General features: G+C 41.0%; 1 protein-coding gene across 3 annotated transcripts in view; it reads right to left on the bottom strand.

The window, feature by feature from the left end:
- ASNS (asparagine synthetase (glutamine-hydrolyzing)) overlaps positions 1-8,231 on the bottom strand; it is a 20,038-nt gene extending 11,807 nt beyond the window's left edge. The window contains exons 1-3 of one of the 3 annotated variants that reach the window (XM_023224855.2): positions 8,097-8,231; positions 4,772-5,043; positions 146-383 (exon numbers count right to left, since the gene is read on the bottom strand). In XM_023224855.2, coding sequence (XP_023080623.1) covers positions 146-383; positions 4,772-5,020 — 487 coding nt within the window. In that variant the 5' untranslated portion in view covers positions 5,021-5,043; positions 8,097-8,231. Of the gene's footprint in view, positions 1-145; positions 384-4,771; positions 5,044-5,648; positions 5,682-7,776; positions 7,931-8,096 lie in introns of those variants that run through there. The other 2 variants (XM_023224856.2, XM_026449343.1) reach the window with 2 other exon arrangements.
- Between the last annotated feature and the right edge of the window lie 6,312 nt (positions 8,232-14,543).

Genomic DNA, 14,543 nt, shown 5'->3' with positions numbered 1-14,543 from the left:
TTTTTTTAATAAAAGGTAAAGACTCATAACTTAATTAGTCACTTGTAAAATTCTGGATTGCTCTCTAAGAGATTTTCAAATATAATTTAAAAGAAAACATACAACCAAGACAATAACGAAAGTCTATAGAAAAATTTATTATTACCTTTAGCTTCTGAACATACAGCCAAAAATCCATCTTCTGTCATTGCTTTAAACAAAGGTCTGACTCCATATGTATCTCTGCCCAGGAACACTTTCTTATTGGCAGTATCCAGTAAAACAAATGCAAACACACCATCCAACATACAAATTGTTTGCTCAATTCCTCCTTTGTCATAAAGATGAAGGATTATCTCACCATCCACTTTGGTCTGGTATTCAAATTCAAAATGCTGTTGCATCTTATGAAGCAATAGCAAAACCAAAATGTTAGACTCCTTGTACATTCACTAATAATTTTTTATTGCAAAGTTGCTTCAGTATTTCTGAGCTCTATAATCCTTTCACGCACTTTGGTGATTTAAGAGAATCACAGCATTATCAAACTAGGGTTTGTTTCAATTCATAATCTGCAAATTCTGTTCAACATAAAGCTGAACCCATGAAAATTTTAGTTGCAGCCTGATAAACAGAATATAATGGGAATGTGCCAGAACAGTAATCTGTGGAGGGATGGAAATGCATATTATATACATACTATGTATGTAATACATATATATTCAGATTGAGTCTCCCTTACCTGAAATGTTTGGAACCAGAAGTGTTGTGTTTTGGATTTTGGAATATTTGCATATATGTGAGATATCTTGGGGATGAGACCCAAGTCTAAACATGAAATTCATTTATGTTTCATATATCTTATACACATGGCCTAAAGGTAACTTTATATAATATTTCAAATAATTCTGTGCATGAAACAAAGTTTGTGTACATAGAACCATCAGAAAGCAAAGGTGTCACTATCTCAGCTACCATGTGGCAAATCTGTGGCTGTTTGACATCATTGACCATCATCATTCCTGACTCTGAATTTATATGCTACTAAAGAGCAATCATTTTCATACACTTATTCATACATAAGTAAAAAATATGACCTACCATTAACACAGTAAGAAAATAATAAGTAGCATAGTAGTATCACCAGAATACCTGTATCAGCAGTTAAACAGCTATACAAACAATGGCAGGCTTTCAGACTCTACCGACAATGCTGTGTTTTGATTAAAAGGTTATTGTACACTGTATTTTTTTTTTCTTTTAGGTGAGAAGAAATATCAGAAACAGCTGAGCAACCAGGAAGCGGGTCCTCTGAGGTTGAGGAGGCACTCGGCCAAATGACTTTTTTAAGTGTTTCTCCAGAGTCATCTGCCTCATTAACAACGGCTTCTGTCTTGGAAGTCTCTCTTCGATTTTATAAATTGACATGACCTCTTGTTCTGTTATGAATGCAGGTAGCTCCAGCCTTTCAAGATCTCTATCACACATTTTCATCATGTAATCTAAACCTTTACACTATAGTCCAATTTCTCCTATAGCTTGACTTTCTGTGTTATGTTTCTACTTTTCCTTATCATTGCTGCTCAAAGAAATATCTACAGGTCTTTTTGACATTTTCAGTATCTTAACACCACAGAGCAGAAAATAAGCAAAAATACACAATGGGTAATGCGCAGAGGTCCCATCTGTGGGGATCCTGGATCCTGCCATTGGTGTGTCCAGCTTGCACATGTGCCATTCCATTACTCTTTGTAGGTATGCTTGCACGGGGAAATCCGGGCATGTGTAGAAAAGTTATACTGCAGCTGAAGGGGGCTGAGAGGGTCTTTTTTCCCTAGGCACACCAAATAAACTGTGTGTTTTACACCTGCATTTTGACTGTGACATCAAAATGCACGTGTAGTATCATGTCAGTGCTCAAAAAGTTTCAGATTTTGGAGCATTTCAAATTTCAGATTTTCAGATTAGGGATGCTCAACCTCTAAATGTAAGTTAAGATAACACGTTGCCTGGTTGCCATGACACTAAAAAAATGTGTCTTCTGCAACTAAAAATTTTTGGTTTGAGAAGATAGTATTGGCTAAGAAGTTCCTCCAGTTCAGCTTCAAAGTCCTAGCTATAAAAATGTAAAGCAAAGGGACAAACATCATTTGGCACCATTCCATGAAAAATAAATGGCTACATCACAATAACAGATACGTGATCCAAAACAAAGCTGCTGGTCCCCAGGGGTGGACGACAATGCCCAGTGCTTCCACCACTGCAGTAGCATTAAAGCTACTCCTTACTTATAGACAAAATGATGGTGGCACTTTATTAGTCTGCATGCCCCAAAGGAAGAGCAAAGGGACTGTCTGCCACTGCATGCAGAGCAGGAAGGTTTGATTGGGCTACTCCCCAATTCTGACACTCTCCACCATCACTGGCAAACTATGAGGATGAAAAGTCCTTGATATATTCCTCTTTGAACCTTGTACTCAGGTTTTTGGCTGATATTAGAGAAACAAGAGGTTTAAATCAGGTGGAAATCCTAGATAAGCTTAAAACATGCTTTCAAATTTCAAAAAGTAAACCTATTATGTATGTGCATGACCCATAAATATGCTTCACCCTCCATGCAGCTCACTCCATCATTTGTGGATCTTTTGTCTATAAGCCCTCACTGAACTGTCCAAAAATGGGCTTTGCCTCTAGTGACTGTAAAGTCACTACCTGGTCACCCCTCTCTGCTCTATCAGGGATGATCTATAACTAGCAGGTGGGGTCTGGAAACAGTCTTCTGCTGACTGTTCTGGGCTGAACTGCCTGAAGGGCTAGTGACTATAAAGCATTCACTGATATTAGCAAGCAACAGCTTCCAAAATCTACCTTGCCCACCTCTTTGGCCTAAACTTTGCAGGTAATTTATTTAAAAAGGAGAAGGGTCCTTTGGGTAACGGATGTATCACTTCCTACTCCCCTGAAACCAAATTCCAATGCTGCATCTTAGATAAAAGCCCTCAAATCTTACCTCCTGAAGTCATGCTGTCATCTGACTTGGCTGCAGGCCCCTGATACTCCCCTGCAGGGAGATGGTCCTGCTCTTTGCTCTAGCCTTGACCCCATTCCTCCTGTTTTTCATTCAGTCTCCCTCTACTCCCAGCACACCTCTGGCTGTATTTTATTGTAGTGGTAAACTTTATTTTTACCAAAAAGGAGGTATGGTGGGGGGGGGGGGATTTTTGAATACTTTATATAAGCCTAAAATATACATTCTGCTCATTAGACAGTTTGCTAGCTGACCCAACTACATAAGCTTAGATGCTTGTGGAACAAATTTCTCTACTTTTACAAATAAAACATTCGGCTAATTCAGAATAGAAATTAATTATTTTCAAAATATTTAACTTCTTGTAACTTTTTAATAAAAAGAAACAACACTGTTCAAGGAAGCAGGGCGTTTCCTATTTCATTTAAGGGGAAAGCCAAGCTGACAATGCCATACCACCACCTGGCATTCTCACGTATATGACACTGATTTGACTCAGAAAGAGAAAAGTTTTAATACTCTCTTCTTCTACCTCCCACTAGCAGGAAAGTCCATTCTTGCCTTTCCCTTTCACCATTTCATCTCCAATCACCTAGAAAAATGATGTCTGGTGCACAGTAGGCCCTTAATAAAGGAATAAAGAAATGTGTAAAAGGAATCTCCTGAATAACTATTTTAAAACTTTTTAAATGAGAAGACCGTTATTAAGAGTGTTCCTATGAGCAGGCAACAAACAATGACAAAAGCTATTGTTCAGAGATAAAAATGTCCAAAATGTGATTAGGATATAAACCTCTTATCAATGCATGACAGGTTATCTATCAAGAAGTCTCAAAAAATACCAAGAAACATCACAACCAAATGCATGAACCTTGAATGAAATCTAGCTCAAAACAAACAAAAACCAGCTATAAAGATATTCTTGGTAACACTTTGAGTGGCCAAGGTGGGCAGACTGCCTGAGCTCAGGAGTTCCAGACCACCCTGGGCAACATGGTGAAACCCCGTCTTTACTACAATACAAAAAATTAGCTGGGCAGGGTGGCAGGTGTCTGTAGTCCCAGCTACTTGGGAGGCTGAGGGAGGAGAATTGCTTGAACCCGGGAGGCAGAGGTTGCAGTGAGCCGAGATCACGCCACTACACTCCAGCCTGGGTGACAGAGTGAGACTCTGTCTCAAAAAAAAAAAAAATTCTTGGGACACTTAGGGAAATTTCATTTAAGAATAAACTGGATATTAGGTGGTATTATGGACTCTTAGGTTTAATAATAGCATTGATGTTATGTAGAAGAATGTCCTTATTCTTAGAAGATAAATGCTTATATATTTAGGAGTAAGTGTCATAATATCTGCACTGTACTCTCGAATGATTTGGCAAAAATGTGTGTGTGTGTGTGTGTGTAAAAGAAAAATCAAGCAAATATGGCAAAACATTAATGACTATTCAATCTAGGTGCTCGCTGTTCTGTTCTTTTCTGTGTGTTAGAAATTTTTTCGAAATGAAAAGCTGGGGAGAAGGAGAAAAAATTCTAAGAGTCAAAGAAACTGAACTGTAATTCTCATTTTTATCACTTCTTTTGTGACCATGTCATTTCACTCACCTTTTTATTCATCAGTTCCCTATTTACATACTTAGGGCACATGAGATAACGAACATAGAGTGCCTTGCAAAGTAAAAAGCATGATACAGAATATGTAATATCATCGTGGCCAACAAACTCTTAAGTTTAATCACATCCAGACATCTGGTTTCTTTCTCCTTACCTTCTTATAGTTGTAGATTTCACCATTGTAACAGAGCCACAAATACGGATATTTCTTCAATCGAATTGGCTGCATTCCAAACAGCGGGTCAACTACTGCCAACCGGTGAAATCCAAAGCAGCAGTTGGTGTATCCATTGACATTCTCAAAACGGAATGCATCTGGCCCTCTGTGTGCAACCTTCATAGCGCTCAGACACTGAACAGAAAGGCAGTCGTCACTGCCAAACAGGGCCCAAATGCCACACATGGTGCAATGAAGCTATAAGCTCTCTATGGAGATAAAAGCAGATAAATCAAAAATATTCAATATCCAATCCAAGTCTGCATTAAATCTTGATTCCAGAAACATGCATAAATCACTTCAAAGACTAAAATTTAAACCATCTTTTCTATAGGGATTCCCCATTAGGTTGGCAGGCACACGGGAGTAGAGAATGATTTAATGTACTTACAGGCATTCAGAAAATATAGTAACCTCTACATTCAACGGGCTACAGCAGCTTAGCACCTAGTCAAAGCCTGCATCTCTCCCACCTTAGGATTTAGTGGTTGGCTAGAGCTGGCAGCATCCAGGCCACATCTGTCTCTGCATTCTAAGTTTGCTTCCAAGATATAGATACAAATTCAGGCTGGCTCCAGCCTAGCCAGAGATCCCAGCCCCACTCTCTCCATGCCAAAATGCCTCAAAGATCCAAGAGACTTTCCAGATTACTAGAGTCTCCTCTCAGGTTGTCTTGACAGTTAAATGCCCTCTCTTTATCCGAACTAGCTGCAGGTACAATATAATGGGTACAACAGAAAATCATACTGCTGTTAAGTGTAATACTAAGATACACAGCTCTTTTAAGCATTTCACTATATTACATCTAGGTTACCTCTAAGTGATTTATTCAGATGTGATTGAAGAAAATCTAAAGGGAAAAGAAAACAATTTAATTTGATATCAGATATCCTGGCTTTATAACAAATAAAACATTTTAAGTTAATAGAAGATACAAAATGTTCACTATCAAAATGTCCTAAGTGACAAAAATGTTGTCAAATATTTCTGTCTCAAAGTTGCATTGTTCACTAAGGAAGCAAATTAGGTGGGACATATACAGCAACAACATCCCTAATAAAAACTTGGCTCATCCCTATAAGCCAGGAAGCAAGTAAGTCATCCTTACATATGTTAATTACTTTCCAATTTCAAATTCTCAACTGTGAAATAAAGGGCTACTTTATTTGGCTGCTGCCAGCTCAAAATGACTGTTTTTATGAAAACATCTCTAACTTGAAAAATAACTATTTTGGTGTTTTTTTAAAAAAACTGCAAATTGAAGCAAATGCCCAGATAATTTGGGATAAACACCCTAAGGAAAAAAATATATATTCAAGTTGCGTAAGTCACTTTGAGCAATCCTTTGGTGATATTTCATTTATATCTAAAAGAACCAAAGGTTTAGCTGGCTTTTCCAGAAAACCAGAGCCAAATAATATATGGTTACAATGAAAATCATCTCAAGCAATTTGGAAATGAAGTACCACATGTCCTATGCTGTCCCTTCCATGCACTTGACCAAATAGCCCAAATAGCCTATAATAAATTATTTGAGATTTACTGGAAAAATTCCATAAGACTTAAATGAGATGACTACTAATAAGCCATCTGCCTTTGACTCTATACCAGTTAAAAATGGGTTAGGAAAGTGCTTTGAAAATCAAGTGTGGTCATCAGGGAATCATTTACCTAAGTTTTCTTAACGCTGCTTAGTGAATCCCTGTATTAATCCTGCTATAATAAATGCACGCTAAACACTAAACTGGAGGGGAAAGAGGGAGAACAAAGGGGTATGTAAAGTACACTTATTTTTTCTAGTAGGAAAAGGCCAATTAAAACTATAACCTATTATTTTTATTGGAATCGGTCTCACAGGAGGGCAAAGTTCCTACTACCGCGACCTGTTCTCAACATGTTTCTTATTTCTTCTTAAACTTCTAGAGCAGTGCTGTCCAATAAATATGTGAGCCACGTATGTAATTTTAAATATACAGTAGCCCCATTAAAAGAAAAAGGTGAAATTAATTTTAAATATACTTAACTCAATATGTCCCAAATAGTATCATTTTAACATGTATGTAATCAATATAAAAAATTATCGAGCAGATATTTTACACTGTTCTTCCTACTCCAACGACAAAATCCAGTGTAGTTAACACAACACACCTCAATTAGGACTAGCCAGCATTTCAAGTGCTCAACAGCTACAGGTAGCTAGCGCCTACCGAACCGGACACGGCAGTTTCAGGGCATTTAATTTCTATTCCACTTAACGTTACTTAAAACTTCACCCTCTCACCTTACTTTTATGTTAAGATGTCAGTAAGTAACCAACTACAGACAGGCTCAAGCCCTATTTTACCTCTAATTACTCTTACAGCAATGCTATGAATCATGATTTAAAATTAAAAAAAAAAAAAACAAAAAACTGCTGTTAAATTATTAGTCAAGCGCCCAGGGCAATGGACAGTAAAGAAATAATGTAGGCCAAGGGCCGAGAAGAAAACTGTCCTTTTATTTAAAACTATAACAATCATCTGAAGCCAGCCCTGTAAAATGACATCCACTGAAAAAGGCACGCTAGTTCTTCTGCCTTTTTCTGTACTTGGCCGCCTGTGTCCCTAAACAGACCTATTCTCGGCAGGGTTTGCTCGGCAAGTCACTTGTTAAGTCTTGCAGTCTACAGAGAGGGGTGGGGACTGGCAGGGGTGGGGGGTGAGAGAGGAGGAGGAAGGTGAGGGGTCCAGGTGAGGACGGGGGCAGCTGAAGAGGAAAGCACAGACACCGAGGCGGTAATAAAGCCAGAGTCTCTTCTTCCTAAATCAGTACCACGCGACGCCTGACTGCGCCCTGGCCACCAGCACGCTCCGACCCGTTCGCCGCAGGGACCCGGCCTGCGAAAATGTCCACAGGCTTCGACGCCACATAGTTAAAAAAAAAAGTACACATATAACATTTACAGGGGTTCAGACCGCCGCTGCCTTCTCTCCGGAGCAGCCCGGCCTCCCGGTCGCGGTTCCCTCTTGACGCCTCAGGGGACCAGGACAGAGAGGTCCTTCCGCTAGCTGCCAGTTGCGCAACAATCGCTAGGCGTCCGCCCCGCCCTCTCTACCGCAGGAGCCGTAGCATCAGCAGGCGCCCCCGGACCGCGTCTGACGGGTGCCAGGCTTAAGAGCGCATCCTCCTCCCCCTCCTCCCGGAGCAGCCGCAGGACACATGCGGAGGGTGCTGGCGCGGGGTGGGGGGGGGCGCGGGGCGCGGGGCGCGGGGTCCGGCTCACCTGGGCGTAAGCAAGTCAAGGAGATACGGTGAGCTGAGGCCGGGCAGCGGACAGCGTGCCGGGCGGCTAGACTGCCGGCGCTTATACCGACCTGGCTCCTGTAATGCGTGCGGGAAGTTTCATCATGCCTGCGAGGACCAACCAGCGCGCATAGGGGCGGGGCCGCGGGGTGGCCCGGGCGGAGCAGGACTAAGTGGGGCGGCGGGAGGGCGCAAGGAGGAGCTCTTTTGTTTCCAGCACCTTGCGTCTCAGTGCACCTGTTTAAGGATAGCCTCAGAGATCCGTCCAGACTACCTGCTATGCTGACAGTTAGGGAGTTTTCTGTACTTGATTTGTTCTTAGGGAAATCATCACCGTTTATTTGTCGCACTACCGTCTGATTTGGTATGCAGTGCAGAGAAAAGCTTGTTCTAAGAAACTGATGTGTGAGGCCTAAAATGTCCTTATAAAATCTATTAATAAATCGGGGCCAGGAGTGGTGGCTCACGCCTGTAATCTCAACACGTTAAGAAGCCAAGGCAAGAGGATCACTTGAAACCAGGAGTTCAAGACCAGCTTGGGAAGCACAGCGAGATCACATCTCTACAAAAAATAGTGACACACCCTTGTAGTCCCAGCAACTCAGGAGGCTGAGGCAGAGGGATAGCTTGAGCCCAGGAGTTTGAGGCTGCGGTGAGCTCCACTCCAGCCTGGGCGACAAAGGGAGACCCCCATCTCTAAAACAATAAAATAAAATCTAAATCTGATTGATACATGAAGCCAAAATACATCAGTGGTCCTTAAACATTTTAAGTACAAAGATTCCTTTTAGAATCTCAAAAAGTATTTTGTCAACCTGTCTCCACAAGATGATTATGTGCTTTTAAGTATCTCTTTGATGAAGAAAAGACATCACGATTTAAAAGAGTATCATAACACTCTTAAATCGCATTTTACTAATTACATCAGCACTGAAATAAATTGAGAAATAGAAAAATTATATGTGCACGACCTACTATGATCAGACTACAGTCAATGCTTGGGGAGCATGCAGGTTTGATATCCCCGTACAACGCATTCCGGCTAAATCAAAAATGCCAACAATTTAAAATCCCTAAGCGCAGAAGATGGAGTAGTCACTTAGTAGTTACAGGCAAGAGCAAAGACGAGAGATGACTTGTTCTAAGGATTATTCTTGCTGGAAAGTTTTCAGTATCAAGCAGACTTTGCTGTATCCTAATTGATGTATTTTAAACCTGAGAGCAATGTGGGAAAGCAATGTGGGAAAGTAGGTCTTCTATCTACATTTTACAAATCTCTCCCCCATCCTTAAGAAGGTTCTTTGTAATTCTCCCCACCCTTGAGAATGTACTTTGTGAGATCCACCCACTGTCCGCAAAACATTGCTCCTAACTCCACCGCCTATCCCAAAACCTATAAGAACTAAGGATAATCCACCACCCTTTGCTGACTCTCTTTTCGGACTCAGCCAGCCTGTACCCAGGTGAAATAAACAGCCTCGTTACTCACACAAAGCCTGTTTGGTGGTCTCTTCACACGGATGCGTGAGACAAAAACAAAAAGTGAGTTTGGGTGCAATGGTTCATGCCTGCAGTTCCAGCACTTTGGAAAGCCAAGGCAAGAGGGTGGCTTGAGGCCAGGAGTTCAAGACTAGCCTGCTCAACATAGTGAGACCCCCCCCACCCCCCACCATCTCTGGTCTCACACACATACACACATGCACAAATTAAATTTTATCTAAATATTTAAAAACTGTTTTAAAAGTGAAATATTTACATGGATTATGTATATATTCATTTTGTAGAACTATAGATCTCATGGAACTGGGAACTCTTTACTTTTCCAGCAAAACATTTATTTAGCCACAAGTGAAAGAACACCAGTGATTTAACTTGTACCTACAAAAAAGAAATAAGAAAATACTGCTAAGGCTGGGGCAGGGGTGGGAGAAAGAGATCTAAAAAATTAAAATTTTACTAGGAAGGATCACTAATTAGAATCAGAATAATTACTGTTTTAAAGCAGTTAAGAATAGATCACAATGAACCCAGGGAAGAACTAGATATGATTCAGAGTCGAGCTCACAGAACAGATGGTATCTGAGCTGATACTGATAGAATAACATTAATAAGGGCATTCCCTGCCATTTATTCTCTCCTAACTGCAATGCATTTTGTATAAGTTATTTGTACTCTTCACATCCACCATGGAAAATAATAATTATTCTTGTCTTTTGACGTTAAGGAAGTGGGAGGTGGTGTAAGAACATAAATTAACATGCCAACACCAAACAGCTCAAGTTCAATGACTCAGGAGTACCTGTGTCTCCCCAAGAGGTTGCTCGGCAGGCAGACGAGGTAGAGAGAGCCCTTCTAAGAAGTGACAGTGAGACGTGAAACATCTCAGTGTGTCTCTAGAAACAACAGAAACCGGTACGTAGACCAATTGGAAAAAGCCAAGGAAGAGGCAGGGATTTCCTCTTAAGAGAGCAAGAAGAATAAACAGAGCAGGACTGAGGGAAGCCATGGGAAATGGGCAGAATACCATGCACTAAGCGAGAAAAAACAACTTTTACTTCAGAATAGGAAAGGGGGAAGGAATGGTGGTGGTCTAGGTAAGCCTAGAAGAAGAGGAAAAGGCAGCGGAGAAAAAATAAACAAGATGTATTAGGGTTCTCCAGAGGATCAGAACCAATAGGATACACATATATGTAAAAGGGAGTTTATTAGAGAGAATTGTCTCACACGATTACAAGGCAAAGTCCCACAATTAAACATGGATTATGTATATATTCATTTGGCTCAGTCCAAGTCCAAAAGCCTCAAAACCAGGGAAGCCTGCAGTGCAACCTTCAGTCTGAGACTGAGGGCCTGACAGCCTCGGGGAAGCCACTGTTGCAAGTCCTAGAGTCCAAAGGCGGAAGAACCTGGAGTCTGATGTCCAAAGGCAGGAGGAAGGGAAGCAAGCTTACTGCACGGGAAGAAGAAAAAAAGAGGCTTCTAAGCCAGAAGCCTCAGCTAGCAAGGTTATCCCACCTTCTTCAGTCTGCTTTGTTCTAGCTGCTCTGGCAGCTGACTGGCTGGTGCCCAGCCACCTTGAGGGTGGGTCTTCCTTCCCAGTCCACCAACTCAAATGTCAGTCTCCTCTGGCAACACCCTCACAAACACACTCAGGAACAGGAACAATACTCTAGGCAGCTCTCAATCCAATCAAGTTGACATCTAATGTTAACCAACATACAAGATTTATAAGCTAAGTATGTCGATGATGATAAATAAGTGCTGCGGAGAAAAGCAGAGCAGAGAGGGGAAAAGGAATGCAGAGAAGGGTTTACAAGTTTTAGAAAAATTTATTCTTATAGGCCCGTTTTCCATAAAAAGCAGGAGGCTCATCTTCTGCAGGTACTGAAGGGTTTGGAATATTGCGAGCGTGAACTTGAAAATAACAGACAAATATCAGAGTTAATGAGTGGAAAACGAAAAGATGAATGGGCATCATGGTGGTCCAGCAAAGGAGGAAAACCCAAGCATGAATGTGGACTGACACCATTAGAGAGGGCAGAGCCTCCAATAACTTGGGCCAGTCTGAGAGCCAGAGTTAAGACATCGGGGGAATGGATCCAGGTTCTGTGTTTGGCACAGTGTGTGTGGAAGAAGGATAAGAGGGCCCAGGAGGACCGGTACAGTGAGTGTGCCTCCATAGGGATGCACTTTTAGTATGTTCTATCATTGCTCAAAAATATGCAGTGCCCCTCCCTGGGAGAGGATTATGCTATATCTAGCCCACTGATATCAGCATAGCCAGGTGACTTGCTATTGCCAATGAAACGTGAGCAGAAGTGGCAGGTGTCACTTGTGAACAGAAATTTTAAGAACCATGATGTAGCTCAACACCAACTGTTGTCCTCTGCCAGTATTCCAGGTAGGAGGAACTCCCCCAGCCAAGGACCCAGAATGAAAATTATGTAGAGAAGGATCACAACCTACCATGATCAATATGTAGCTGGAGTGTGCAAACAAACTTTTCTGGTTGTAAGTGTCTGAGACTTGGGATCATTTGTAACTACAACATAACCCAATCTAAACTAGCTAATAGAGCTTGAATATTTTAAGTTGGAAGGGAAATAAGTAAAGCTGTAAGTGACCTAATTTTTTGAGAGCAATAACAGGAGCTGATGATTAGAGTCTTGGTCGCAGGCTATGGGAGAGAAGTATGGGAGTGAAAGAGACAGATGAACTGGACATTTTCATGGGCGAGGAATGTATAATTTTACAGTGTTAAATAAAACAATGAATGATAGATTATCTAGCCCAGGTCCCTGAACACAATGTGTGTTAAATTAACAAAAGCTTTCTTCAAACAGAATTCCCCTAAGCATTTCCAGGTTGTGCCCTGTCCAGACATAGATACGCCCTGTGCAGTCGTAGATGCTGTTTATAGATTCTGAACTAGGAATCAGGAGCCCTGGAGTATCAGGCCCCCAGAAAATCAGAGTCGAATTGTTAGTCCAAAAGCTTGACAAAGTCCACCTCCATTGCCTTCCAACTGTATCTCTGACTTCCTTCCCTCTCCCTAGTTCATTACATCCCAGTAATATTGATCTCTTTGCTCTTCTTGAACACATTAAGGAGAGATGAATGGGGTTTTTAGCTGCTGAAAGTTAGACTTGTGGCTAGAGAACAGACTAACCCCTTTTCCTTCGTGTGGAGGTTATGATTAGGATTGTCAGAGGAGAAAGTTAGGGTTTAATTTTTTCATTAAACTAATAATATATTTTCTGTTCCTGTGATAGTTTTCTAAAGATGATAGCCTCCAGCTCCATCCATATTCCTGTGGATGGAATGATCCATAGGAATCTCAGGAACGAGACATGATCTCATTCTTTTCTAATGGTTGCATAATATTCCATGGTGTATATGTACCACATTTTCTTTATCCAGTCTGTCGTTGATGGGCATTTAGGTTGATTTCATGTCTTTGCTATTGTGAATAGTGCTGCAATGAACATTCCCATGCACATGTCTTTATGGTAGAATGTTTTATATTCCTCTGGGTATACACCCAGTAATGGGATTGTTGGGTCGAATTGTAATTCTGCTTTTAGCTCTCTGAGGAATCACCATACTGCTTTCCACAATAGTTGAACTAATTTACTCTCCACTCTCCCACATTGTTGTGTAAAGATTCCCTTTTCTCTGCAACCTCACCAGCATCTGTTATATTTTTTCTTCTTAGTAACAACCATTCTGACTGGTGTGAGATGGTATCTCATTGTGGTTTTGATTTGCATTTCTCTAATAATCAGTGATATTGAGCTTTTTTTCATATGTTAATTGGCCACATGTATGTCTTCTTTTGAAAAGTGACTGTTCATGTCCTTTGCCCCTACTTTTTAAGGTGGTTGCTTTTTTTTTGAGACAGAGTTTCACTCTTGTTGCCCAGGTTGGAGTGCAATGGTGCAATCTTGGCTGACTGCAACCTCTGACTCCTGGGTTCAAGCGATTCTCCTGCCTCATCCTCCCAAGTAGCTGGGATTACAGGCATGCACCACCACACCTGGCTAATTTTTTGTATTTTTAGTAGATATGGGGTTTCTCCATGTTGCTCAGGCTGGTCTCAAACTCCCGACCTCAGGTGATCTGCCCACCTCGGCCTCCCAAAGTGCTGGGATTGCAGGCATGAGCCACTGCGCCCAGCCTTGTTTCTCTCTTATAAATGTCAGTTCCTTATAGATGCTGGATATTAGACCTTGGTTGAATACATAGTTGGCAAATATTTTCTCTCATTCTGTAGGTTATTTGCTTACTCTGTTGATAGTTCCTTTCACTGTGCAGAAGCTCTTAAGTTTAATTAGATCTCATTTGCAATTTTTTACTTTTGTTGGGTTTGCTTTTGGTGTCTTTGTCATGAAATCTTTGCCCATTACTAGATCCAGGATGGTATTGCCTAGGTTGCCTTCCAAGGGTTTTTATGGTTTTGGGTTTTACATTTAAGTCTTTAATCCATCTTTTTAAATATTTATTTATTCTCCAACTTTTCTTTTAAGTTCAAGGGTACATGTACAGGACGTGCAGGTTTGTTACATAGGTAAATGTGTGCCATGTGGTTGGTTGTACAGATCATACCATTACTTAGGTATTAAGCCCAGCATCCATAGACAATTATTCCTGATGTTCTCCCTGCCCCTGCACTGTCAACAGGCCCTACTGTGTTGTTTCCTGCCGTGTGTTCACGTGTTCTTATCATTCAGCTACCACTTATAAGTGATAATATGCAGCCTTTGGTTTTCTGTTCCTGTGTTAGTTTGCTGTGGATAATGGCTTCCAGATCCACCCACGTCCCTGCAAAGGACATGATCTTATTCCTTTTTACGACTGCATGTTATTCTATGGTGTATATGTACAACATTTGCTTTATCCAGTCTGTCATTGATGAACATTTAGATTG

This window comes from Piliocolobus tephrosceles, chromosome 8 (genome assembly GCF_002776525.5).
Source record: "Piliocolobus tephrosceles isolate RC106 chromosome 8, ASM277652v3, whole genome shotgun sequence".
NCBI classification, from domain to species: Eukaryota; Metazoa; Chordata; class Mammalia; order Primates; family Cercopithecidae; genus Piliocolobus; species Piliocolobus tephrosceles.
This window is presented reverse-complemented; position numbering and strand designations above follow the sequence as displayed.